General features: G+C 35.0%; 1 protein-coding gene across 1 annotated transcript in view; it reads right to left on the reverse strand.

Moving 5' to 3' along the window:
* VPS54 (VPS54 subunit of GARP complex) overlaps nt 1-13031 on the reverse strand; it is an 88933-nt gene that overhangs the window by 18348 nt on the left and 57554 nt on the right. Inside the window, exons 12-14 of the mRNA XM_044663380.1 lie at nt 10278-10615; nt 1302-1431; nt 166-347 (exon numbers count right to left, since the gene is read on the reverse strand). Of these exons, the coding sequence (XP_044519315.1) occupies nt 166-347; nt 1302-1431; nt 10278-10615 (650 nt within the window). The remainder of the gene's footprint in view (nt 1-165; nt 348-1301; nt 1432-10277; nt 10616-13031) is intronic.

Consider the following 13031-nt stretch of genomic DNA (forward strand, 5'->3'; position numbering starts at 1 on the left):
GGTGATTTTTAGTCTCCAACTTAAATTTACTTTTAAAAACAGTATGGGCTAAGCCAATGTTATTTTAAGCTATTAAGGTTTTCTTTCTCACAAATAAGTGTAGTTTGTTAAGGAAAAGTAAAATTTTTTTTAACATTAAAAAGCTAAAATGAACACTATGAGTACCTGAGCTTGGTTTTTCGTTCTTCGTGAAATCTATTTACAAATTTATTAGCTTGACTTTGAAGAGCCCCACGTAGTGACATGCTTTTTCGACCACAAATCTGTTCAGTATCTAAAATAAATGTTTCCATTAATCGAGAAAGCGCGACGAACTCAGAGGAATTCAACTTCTCAAGAAAGCCATCCTAAATTTATAAAGTAACACAAAAAACTTCTGTCAGAAAGTTAGCAGAGCAGCAAGTCATGGTTCAGTTTTGAAATCTACTTAAATTAAATCCAAATATAATCTACAAACTTAAATCCCTAAAATGGTCTGCTTAAGCAGGATAAATCAAATCTCCCAATATTATTGCTCCAGAAACTAAACACACAGAAGTTTGATGTCAACATTTAAAAACACAGAACTACTGTTACTAATCTATTTTGCCTTATCTCCCACTTCTCCTTGCCCAACAACCAAACTGAGTTACTCATTTTTCCTAAATACTTCATCTTCCTTTTCTATTCCACAATCCTCCTACCCTCTAAAAACCTACCAAGACTAATTCCAAATGCAGCCTTCCAATAGGAAGTTTTTCAAATCTATCCACCAAAATGCAATCTCTTCCTCCTTGGAATACCCATATGGCTTCCTATATAACTCTCAAATGGTATTTACAGCCTTCCTTGTAATCTGTGATAATACTCTTAAGTTATCCTTCCAACCAGGCTCCTTGAAGAACTCTATCTAACCTGTATATTCCCTCCATAGTTTAGCATGCCATTTTATCAATCAACAAATACAGAATTTGATATATTAACTAAAAAATTCATTACTGTAAAATTTAAGTATTTTCAGTTTCACTAATAAATTGGTAAATTTAAAAGCATCAAGGTATTTTATAATTGATAATTTTGAGAGATTTTTAATTATAAGCAACAAAATTTCAAAATAAAACTTTTTGTCATTTTAAAAATCAGTGGCAGCCCAAAGTTTTACATTTTGTTTATTTGGTCTACTCTGGACTTCTTAAATTCCATGACCTAAAATCCCCATATCATCTATAAAACAGATAATTTTGAAAATAACATATTTATTCATATAGTGCTTTATGTTTTGTTTTGTTTTTAATTTCTGAAAATCAGTCAAGTTAGCTAACCTTGGCTCTTGCCATAAGAAATTTGACCGACCGATCATGGCATATATCTGAAGCATTATACAGCAGTTCTTGGATGCTATTTGCCAGTTTGTCCAGCTCTAAGTCAGTCAACTTCATGTCCTCACTGACCCTGAAAATGATATATGATTATTTAAAAGTAAGTAAGGTGGTAAGACACACTCTTCTTTATAACAAACATACTCTGAAAAATAAAGAAATGCTTTAACAGTCAAAAAAGAAAAAGTCTATACCAGTGATTCCCAAAGTGGGCGCTATCGCCCCCTGGTGGGTGCTGCAGTGATCCAGGGAAGCAGTGATGACCACAGGTGCATTATCTTTCCTATTAATTGCTATTAAAAATTTTTTAAAAATTAATTTCCAGGGGGCTAAGTAATATTTTTTCTGGAAAGTGGGGCGGTAGGCCAAAAAAGTTTGGGAACCACTGGTTTATACTATACAATATGTTTAAGACTATTTGTGATGAAATACTTAGTATCTCTAATTCAAAGCTCTAAAGAATTAAAGACAGGTAGGTGGACAGAAGGCCAGGCCTGGAGATGGAAGTCCTGGGTTCAAATCTGGTCTCAGATACATCCTCGTTATGTGACCGGGGCGAGTTATTTAACTTCAATTGCTTAGTCCTTACTGCTCTTCTGTCTTGGATCCCAATACTTGTCTTGATTATAAGACATAAGGTAAGGATTTAAAGAAAAAAAATTAACTTCAAATTGAAAACCTCATAACAGAAAATCTAATTTTAACACAAATCGGGTAGGTTAAGGTTTCTGGATCTTAGTCTAGGGAGATGAGAAGAAGAAGTGATGGAGACTGTCATGTTCCAATAATCAAGTAAGAACTTTGATACAGGAGGAAAGAGTACTAACTCCAGAATCATAGGACCTAAATTCATATGCTTCCTCTAACGCTTTGGCTCCAGCAGAGAGCACAAAAACTAGCCACCAAATCTCAACTTTAGGAGGCACCGTGAGCAAGAAGAATTGCATTATGTATGTGTTTCTTCCATAGCTAAATAAAAATTATGTGTACATAAAATGCAGATCTTTTTCAATACTAGAGGAAGTGATATAGAGTACTAGAGGGTCAACTCTCTCACTTGGAATATAGAGCTCCTCAGAGCCTATCATCCTACTCCTCCATTTCCTCACACATTCGTCCCCTTCCCACACTCTGGTCTAAGCAAATCCTCCTCTTGCTGATGTTCACATTCTAGACTCCATTTTTCCCAAATGTTTGCTTTTGTGGTGGACCCTCACTCACTTCTATCTTTTAGAATCACTTAATGACCTTAAGATTCAACTTAAACATCTTCTGCATGAAGTCTTCCCTGACCCTACCAGCTGCTACCATCTTCCCTCACAAAACAATCATATTTTTCTCAGCAAACTATAAGTGTGGAGAAGAAAGAGGTGCTTCCCCTCCCCTCCAATCTTTGTATCCCCAACACCTGAGCACATAGAAGATACTAATACATGTTTTATGAATTGAATTAAAAAGGAGTAGGGAAAAAAGGAAAAATCTAAATAGAAAGAATCTAAAGCTGTTCTGGAGTTTAGTGAAATGGTGGAAATATGCGGCACAGAAGATAAGACTCCAACCAGCATTTATTAAGTACCATACAATGTTTAAGGCACTGGCCTCAAAAACAATACCAAAAGTGTTCTTGCCTTTAGTAGTAATGATAACAATAGTAACAATTAATATTTATACAACACTTTAAAATCTGCAAAGATCTTTACATTTCTCACTTAATTCCAAACACCTCTGTGAAATAGGTGCTCTTATTATCTCCATTTTGCAGTGGAAGAAACTGAGGCTGAGAGAGGTTGTGACATTTCCAGGGACACAAAACTAAGAAGTGTCTGAAGTAGTATTCAAACTCAGGTCCTCCTGACTCCAAGCCCAGCACATTGTCCATTAAGACATCTAGCTGCTCCCAAAAGAGCTCACATTCTAAGATTGAGGAGTAGGTCAAGGACACACATAATATATACTTGGAAAATCAATGATAAACTGTCACTTATGATATACTTTACATATATTATAGGTATATTTAATATATTTACATATATAAAGCACTTTACAAATACTATCTTGAAACAACTTTGTGAGGAAAGTGCTATTATTATCATCCCCATTTTATAATTCTATCAGAGGTTAAGAAACTTGCCTAGCAACACAGTGGCTAGTAAAATTCAGAGACTACACTTAAATTCAGGTCTTCCCTATTCCAGGTCTGAAGCTCTACTCTCTGCCACCCAGCTGCCCCTGGCAGATGGGTACTAACAACTGAAAGAGTAGCAACTGGATTAGATTCCTGGTAGGAGGCATCACTTGTGCTACTTTTGAAGAACACTGGAAGTGCCTTCTAGGCATAAGAAAAAGTCTGTGCTGTCTCATAGAGATATGAAATAGAGTGTCATGTATGGAGAAGAAACAAATATGTTATTTTAGGCATAATGCTGAATGTATAAAAGGAAAGAAATGAAGGGGCAGAACAAAGATGACGAATATGGGTAACCCAGCTTAACTCTCTCAACATTCCCCTCCAAACAGCTTTAAAATAATATCTCAAATCAAATTTGGGAGCAGCAGAGTCAAAAAATGTGAGATATTTTTCTGACCTTAGCACACTCAGGAGATTATTATTAGCGTAAGACAAGTATGTAACACTGGGGGGTCTTAGAGGAGGTGGCAGCTGCAACAATAGTTTCCAGAGCTCTCAGCCCAGAAATAGCATTTGGGGGTAGGGGAGAGGCAGGGAGTGGACAACTAGTGAGAAAGATATTATAGGAAACCTTTAGTGGCACTGGGTATAGCTAGCACTGATTAAGACCTCTACTGCCCAAAGACACTGCTGGGTCATAGTTCAAGGGTGGAGAGGAGTACTTGTGGATGGTCACAAAGGAGCAGAAGCTCCTTCCTGGGTAAAGACCAGAGCACAGATCAGAAGAACAGTGATCTCTCCCTAGATCACACCATCTTAGAAGCAACACAAGTTTGCAGGCCTCCAGAAAAAAGGCAGCACAAAAAACCTGGAAGCTTGAGACAGTGCTTGCCCACCCCCAAGAGAACAGAGTCCAATTTTAACATGAAGTTCAAAGTTAAGCAATAGGATGGAAAAATGCAGAGGGATTAGAATATGACATTCCATTAGGTAAAGGAACTAGGCTTATAACCAAGAATCATCTACCCAGAGAAACTGAGTATTATCATTCAAGGGTAAAAAATGGATATTTAAGTGAGAGGACTTTCAAGCATTCCTGATGAAAAGAACAGAGCTAAATAGAAAATCTGACAAACCCAAGACTCAAGAGAATCATAAAAAGGTAAATTTGATAGAGTAATCATAAGATCTCAATGAAATTAAATTATTTGCATTCCTAAATGAAAAGATTATACACGTAACTCCCAAGAACTTTATCATTATTAGGGTAATTAAAGGAATTTATATAAAGGGCATAGATATGAGCTGATTATATTGAAATGATCTCGAAAAAAGAGGTGAGAAAGAGGGATATACTGGGAAAAGGGGGAAGGAAGAAGCAGAATGGGGAAATGTTCTCACATAAAAGAGGTATGCAAGGAAGTTTTTATAGTGTAAGGGAAAACAGGGAGGGAGGGGTGGTAGGCAATGCTTAAAACTTAACTCTCATCAGAATTGGTCAAAAACAGGAAGAATATAGACACACTCAGCTGGGTTTAGAAATATAACATATAATAGGAAAATAGGAGAGGAAAGGGTAACAGGAAGGAGGGATTGTGATAAAACTGGCAGAGGGGAGAGGAAAGGTTAGGGAGGTTAGAAGCAAAATACATTTTTCAAAAACTCTTGTTTTCTTTCCTGGTAATGACTCTAAGGCAGAAGGGCAAAGGCTAGGTAAAGAGAGTTAAGTGACTTGTCCACTTGTCTAGAGTTATCTAGTAAGGAAGTCTCTGGGGTCGAATTTGAACCCAGGATCTTCCATCTAAAGGCCTGGCACCCTGCCAACTGAACCATCTGGCTGCCCCTGAAAAATAGACTTTTGAGAAGAGACAGGATAAAAAGAGAGAGAGAAGAAGAAACAGATGAAAATGGGATGGAGAGAAATATGCAACAATCATAATTATTAACATAAATGGAATAAACTCACCCATAAAATGGAAGCAGATAGTAGAATGGATTAGAAACCAGAATCTAACGATATATTGTATACAAGAGATACACTTAAGACAGAAAGATAAACAGAAAGTTCAAATAAAGGGCTGGAGCATAATTTAACACACTTCAGCTGAAGTAAAAAAAAGCAAGGGTAACAATCATGATCTTGGACAAAGCAAAAAGCAAAAACAGACAATTAAAAGACTACATTCTGCTAACCAAACAATGAAATAATATTGAAATTTTTTATAAGTTTCTCTGATAAAGGCCTGATTTCTCAAATCTATACTTAGTCAAAATCATAAAAATAATAGTAATTGATAAATGGTCAAAGGATATAAACAGGCAGTTTTCAAAGGAAGAAATGAAAACTATCTATAGTCTTATGAAATATGCTCAATCACTACTAATTAGAGAAAAGCAAATTAATATAACTCAGCGATACCAACTCACACCTATTAGAAATTACAATTTCTGGACTGGATGAGGGAAAAATAGATACACCAATGAACCACTGGTGGAGTAATAAACTAATCAAACCATTCTGTAAAACAATTAAGAGTTGGGCCCAAAGGACTATAAAACTATACATACCCTTTGATCATACAATACCACTACTAGATCTGTATCCCAAAGAGATCAGAGAAAGAGAAAAAGGGCTTATATGTAGAAAAATATTTATAGCTGTTCTTTTTCTGGTGGCAAATAATTGGAAATTGAAGGGATAAGCATACCACCTATGTAGAAATGGCTAGGCAAGTTGTATCATACAACTGTGATAGAGCACTACTTGTGCTATAAGAAATGACAAGGAGAGTGGTTTCAGAAAACATGGAAAAAACTATCTGAACTTATAAAGTGAGAAGAACTAGAAGATCATTGTGCAATGTTGTAATGATGATCAACTATACAATGATCTAAGAGAATTTCAAAGGACTTGTGATCAAAAAATGCTATCTACCACCAAAGAGAAAACTGTTGAACTCTGAGTGCAAAATGAAGTATAATTTTCTCACCTTCTTTCTCTTGTCTTTTATGGAAATATGTTTTGCATGGTTTCGCATGTATTATTGATATGTTGCTTGCATGGGAAGGAGAAAGAGAATTGTGTGGAACTCAAAATTTTAAAAAAATGCTAAAAATAAATTAGAAAATATTTAAAAATACATACCAGGGTAGGATAAGATTATAGGACAGTTTATATCCTAGTTGGAGTGTAATTTATAATACGCAAAAAGGTAACTATGAAAATTACCTGGAGACATTTATACATTAGTCAGATTTTGAAAGATTTTAAAATCAGTGTTATAGAGGATATATTTTATTCCAAAGGCAACAGGGGGTTGGAGTTCTTACGAATCATATTTTATATGACCTTTATGTAATGGATTTTGGGAGTGAATCAACAAAAAAACAACCTCGATCTGACCTTTTACTCTCAAAAAAAGGAAAAAAGAAAAATGTGCAAGAAAACTGGTAAGGTACATTGGAGGCAGATTGAGAAGAGTTTTAAACAAATAGAGAAATTTGCATTTTATTCTGTAGGCAAGAATGGAGCTCCTTGAGCAAGAAAATGGCGTAGTTAGACCTATGTATTAGGAATATAAATTTTCATAGATTGAAGAGGTGAGAGGATGGAGCCAGAAGGACCAATCAGGAGGATACTGCAAAAGTCCTAGTGAAAGAAAATGTAGGTCTGGACTAAGTAGCTTTTTGAATGGAGACAAGGTAGTGGATGTGAGGTATGTTGTAAAGGGGAAACTCGCAAGACTTGATAGCCAACACTTTGCAGTTGTAAAAATGGGTGGGTTGTTGGAACAGAATCAAGCTTGCTCAGAGATTGTAAATATGAGTGACTGGAAGGATGAAAATATCTGTAACTGAAATGGGGAAGTTAATAAGAGGGAAATATTCAGTCAGAGAGAGTTCTGTTTTAGACATGTTGAGTTTCAGGACATTCAGCAAGAACTGTTTAATAGACAGTTGATAATGCAAGATTAGAGTTCATTAGAAAAAGTGTGGCTAGATACATAAGTCTAGGACTCATCTGTATTTGGGCTTATTGCTCACCAAAGATCACCAAAAGAGAATATGTATGAAGAGGGCCCAGAAAAGGGTCCTATCTGTGGTAGGACACATAGCAGATAGGACATAGATGATGATTTAGCCAAGAAGAATAATGAGTGGCCAGACAGGTAGGAAGAAAATAAAGAGAGAAGACTATGAGGAAAACTTAAAATTGTAAATGGATGAAGGCCCCAAATGTAAAATGGAAGAAAGTGGATTCTTCAAATTATGGGCTGAGCTTCAAATAATGGGCTGATTATATACTATGATTTTTGGCAATTTTTAGGATATATTATTAAAGGGATGTTTTTGGTGAGTTATTTAGAATGGGAAAAGCCCATTTTTATAAGCTAACCTGGATTCATCAGAAACAATTCATATAAGAATAATTATTTTGGCCATGATTGTGCTGAAAAATCAGGAAGGTAATTTAACTATGACTAAATTTCAGTGAGGCATTTGGCAAAGTTTTTCAAGATATGGAGAAGTTGGAAAGATGCTACTTGAGAGTTCAACCAATTCAAAATCCACCTATGATTAGACCTTATGAGTACTGATTAACAGACTGATAAAGGCCTGGAAGGGATCTCCAGTGGTATGCTCCAGAAATCTCTTGGATCAAGCTTGGTTTAATGTATTTATCAATGACTTACATGAAGACATAGATTACTTACAAAATCTGCAGATGACAAAAAATATGTAAATGCTAAATGTATGGAATATGTTGGACAAAAAGAATTCAAACAAAAGTTGGCAGGCTAAAATAATGGCCTAAATCTAGTTAACAAAGGTTAAATATAAAGTTCTACACTTGGGTTCAACTGCATGAGTACAGGATGACAAAATTGTGGCCAGATGGTATTTTGTATATTAAAGACACAGAGGTTTTTAGAGGACTGCACATGATAACAGGCAATATGACAAAGCAACCAAAAAAGCTAATGAAAATTCCAGCAGAAAGACATAAAGTCCATTTTTTTAAAAATGGTATGAAAAATTTGGAAGCTTAACTATCAAGAAACACAGGAGGTAAAGAAGTATTAATACAAACAACTCTTTACACAAATGGTCTAAATCAGTGATGGGCAAACTATTCCTTGCGGGCCAAATTCAGGCTGTAGCTTGTTACTGCTTTAAGCAATTATCTAATCACTATGTCTGGATGTGGGGGCCTAGTGATTAGGGAACTGATTAAGGCAGTGATGGGCAAACTATGGCCTGGACCTGGGGGGTGGGGGGGGGGGTGGGGGTGGGAATAGTTTGCCCATCACTGGTCTAAATAATTGAAGAAATGCTAATTACTCATAGGTAAACTGAGCCAATACATTAAAAAAAACAACTATACTATCAAAGAAAAATTATACAAAAGTCATTTGGAGGGACAAAAGGTAATGGGAAAAAAGTTGGAAGGAAGCGTGGGCTAGCAAGACCAGAATTTAAAGTACATTTAAAAAGCTATGATCATCAAGAAAAAGTCTTGTATTGGTTTAGAAATGAAAGATGAAATGAAAGGAAGAACTGAAGACCAAACAAGAAATAAGGAGGGTCACAGAAAGTAAAAAGGACAATTGTGATTAAATAAAATCAAAAAAGTTTTGCATAAACAAAACCAATGAAGCTAAAATTAGAGGGAAAAGAAGCTAAAAATGGATTAGGGGAGAAATTCTTTGTATTGAGTTTCTCTGATAAAGGTATCATTTCATCTGAGTGTGTGTGTGTGTATGCAAGTTTATACTTCTACCTTACATCAGATTGACAAAGTTGGTAAAAAATGACAAATGCTGAAGAGGCTACAGGAAAACAGGTACTTTAATGCACTGCTGGTAGAGCTATGAACTTATCCAAACATTATGAAAAGCAATTTGGAACTATGCCCAAAACTATTAAACTGTGTAGTCTCTGACCTAGTGATATCACTACTAATCTCTACTCCAAGGAGATCAAAGAAAAGAGGGAAAAGATATTATATACACAAATATAGCAGTTCTGTTTCCAGTGGCAAAGAATTGGAAACTAAAGAAGTGTCCATCAACTAGGGAATGGTTAATAAAGAATATGCTGGAATATTATTATGCTATTATTAAGAGATGAAGAAAGTGATGGTTTCAGAGAAACCTGGCAAGAGAGAGATAAGGGGTAGGCAATGGTTAACTCCCTTTATTATAAGATAAAGAAGTATAAGAAAGAAGAAGTATAAGAAAGATAAAGAGATTGGTTAAATTCACTTGCACAGGATCACTAAGCTAGAAGGTATTTGAGGCCAGATCTAAAACCAGAACATCTCATTCTTAGGCAAGTTATATTTTTACAATAGTACAAAACTCAAAATTTCAAATCTTTTTCTCCTCTTTTTTTTTAAAATTGATTTTTTTTATTTTGTTTTTTTAAACCCTTAACTTCTGTGTATTGGTTCTTAGGTGGAAGAGTGGTAAGGGTGGGCAATGGGGGTCAAGTGACTTGCCCAGGGTCACACAGCTGGGAAGTGTCTGAGGCCGGATTTGAACCTAGGACATCCTGTCTCTAGGCCTGACTCTCGATCACTGAGTTACCCAGCTGCCCCTTTTTCTCCTCTTTTTAAAGAGTTGTATGCATTTTATATTTAAGTTGATTAGTTTTGCTAAATTTAATTTCAGTATTAAATTTAAATTTAATATATTTCTACCAACATGACAAATAATGTAGCCAACTAAAACAACTGTAAACAATTTGTCAGAATATGACTGAGATCATGTAGTAGCCAATATACTTACATAAGCTCTACACCTCCTGGTGTAAGAGAAGATATTTGCTCTTTGCTGGATGAAGAATCAGTAGTACATTCTGGTTCGGATACCGAATCACTGCTGCAGGGCTCACTGCTTGGAGATGCATTTCTTTGAGAGGTAGAATCAGTTATTCCAGGTGGTAGCTCACCCTCACTAAATGCATCACTGATAAACATGCCTTCATGGGTTAAGTAGGCCACCTCTGTATCTAATGAACTGTCTTTTGCAGCATTCTTCTGTTCTGAAGTTTCTTCCAGTTCCCTAGTCCTCTGATTTTTATCAAGAACTGAGAGGACAACACTTCGAACAATATTTAGTGTTGCCTAGAATAAAACATAAAATGCTTTAAAAAAAAGATTTTTCAAAATTTTTTGTATCCTTATATTCTAAGGAAATTATCTTCTCTCTCCCCTCCCAGATAGAAAACTAATTTTTTATATTTGCTGCTTTAATCTAACAACACAATGAAAATATACACCTTTAGAAAAGATCTATTCAGTAGAAATAGAAACAATAACACTTTAAAGTTCTACTTTATTTCTAACAATTACAAAAAGGCACTTCAGTTCTGAAGGCCTAAAGCATCTTGTCTTAAAGTTTTTACATGCAGACTATTTGGGGATAATCTCAAAAACTATTCTGGAATCATTGGGAGAAACAAAAATATTTGGTTGAAAGAAATGTAATCATTTTTCAAATTTTAACTATTTCTAATTGATTCATTCATTAAACCAGCATTTTAAAAGTACCTACTAGATACAAAACAGTATACTAGTTCAGAATGAAGGAAAGCTTATACAAAAAGCACTGCCTTCATGGATCTTATTAGCAGGGCTATTAAGCTTTCACAAATATACAGTAACTACCTAAGATAACTATAAAACAGGATATAAGAACATAGGAGTGTTATAGGCTCTATTAAGAAAGTAAAGTACACTAGCATTTTTGAACTGGGCTAGAACAAGAAAGATCTATTTTGGAACTGTTATGAATATAGGCATAGAAGCAAAGAATGCTTCTAAGTATTCACTTTGGCCAGACTAGCATGTGCCTATGGAAAGGGATGGTGACAGGCAGCTTGAAAGTCATTGCAGCTTCTCCAGGACTTTTGAGGTGCTAATACTTTACTGGCCTTTATTTGGTAGGCAATAAGAAGCCACTGAAGGATTTTGAGCATGAGTAACACAACAAGACTCAATATGGGGATATTTCATAAGATCTCGAACTTCACTAGTGTGGCGATTCCCTTTATTAAATACAGACCATAATTTCTCCACATTCAATGAGTTACTACATCAAAAAAATCCATCACTTGGTGTCCATCCTTCTGGTAGAGTACCTCTCCTTACTAGATTGAATGGTCCTCAGACAACACAAACACACAAATCCCAAACTCAAAACCTACTGTAAGATTTACCAAGTTAACTGGCATGGGGCATGAGAAAGTCCTAGAAAAGGTCTCTAGTGGAAGTATAAGAAAGATAAATCTGGCAGAGATGTGAAGGATATACTGCAGCAGGTAGAGACCAGAACTAAACAAAGTGGCACCTTAAAAGTGATTAAGAAAACTTGCACTATGGTTACTAACAATGGAAACAGAAAGGAGAGGAAGGATTTGAGAGATTATTAAGGTAAATTCACAGGACTCTCTAATTGAATAAATCTGGAAGGTTATAGAGAAAGAAGAATTTAAGATAATATTGAAGTTATGAGCTTGGTAAATGGGTGACTGTTGGAATCATAAACAAAAATAGGGAAATCAAAAGATTCTGTTTTGAAGACATTAAATTCTGTACTAGACATGATAAATTTGAGTTGCCACCAGCAAAATGGGAGGTCGGTGAAGAAGATGACTAGAGAGAAAGAAGGATCAGAGAGCTTTGACAAGTGAATCAATAATGTATAGTATCAAGGAATCTAGGAAAGAAGTATCTAGGAAGAAGGGGGATTAAACATGGTCAAATGCTGCAAAGAAGACAAAAAACATGACAATTAAGTAAAGATCCTGTGAATTAATGATTATAAGATCACTGAAGACCTTTGAGAGAGCAATTTCAGTAAAGGAGGCCAAAGCTAGAGTTCAAAGAAGTTAAAGAGTGAGGTGGTAGTGAGACCATAGAGGCTCAGATCTAGCTTCCTTTTCTTAATTTTCAGAGAAGTAGGGAGAAATGGGAAGATATCAAATGCTTTGATGGAAATTTTTTAAAGAGTGATTACACAGAAGTGTTGTAGAATAAAGAAAGCATAGCTAATACAATATATACAATAATTAAAATTGTAAATTAAGCCAATAAAAGGCAATAAAAAAATTCAGGTTAAATACAATGGACAATGTTGGTAACAAATTGTTAAGTCAAAATATTGTCCCTTGCCTTTTATTAATCCACAAACTACAAAATCCAGAAAGAAATAACTTCTGGAGGAGGAGAATATGATAGGGAATGGTTTGATTATGATGTCAAAACAAGATATATTAAGCTGTTTAAAAGTAAAATATATCTTATGTCTTCTTATAGAGAACAAATTAAATAAAATGGAATATTCTTATTGATTTTTCAGTCATGGAGTTCAACAACCTTTTCATTTTACTATGGAAGATAAAACATGCTTCTTGATTTCTGAAATATAATAGACTGAAAATTCTTTTTATTTTTATATTTTATTTTATCAATTACATGGAGTAGCAAATTTCCACATAGTTTTCTGAAGTTATATGATTCAAATTGTTTCTTTCCCTCC

This window comes from Gracilinanus agilis, chromosome 2 (genome assembly GCF_016433145.1).
Source record: "Gracilinanus agilis isolate LMUSP501 chromosome 2, AgileGrace, whole genome shotgun sequence".
In the NCBI taxonomy this organism is placed as follows: Eukaryota; Metazoa; Chordata; class Mammalia; order Didelphimorphia; family Didelphidae; genus Gracilinanus; species Gracilinanus agilis.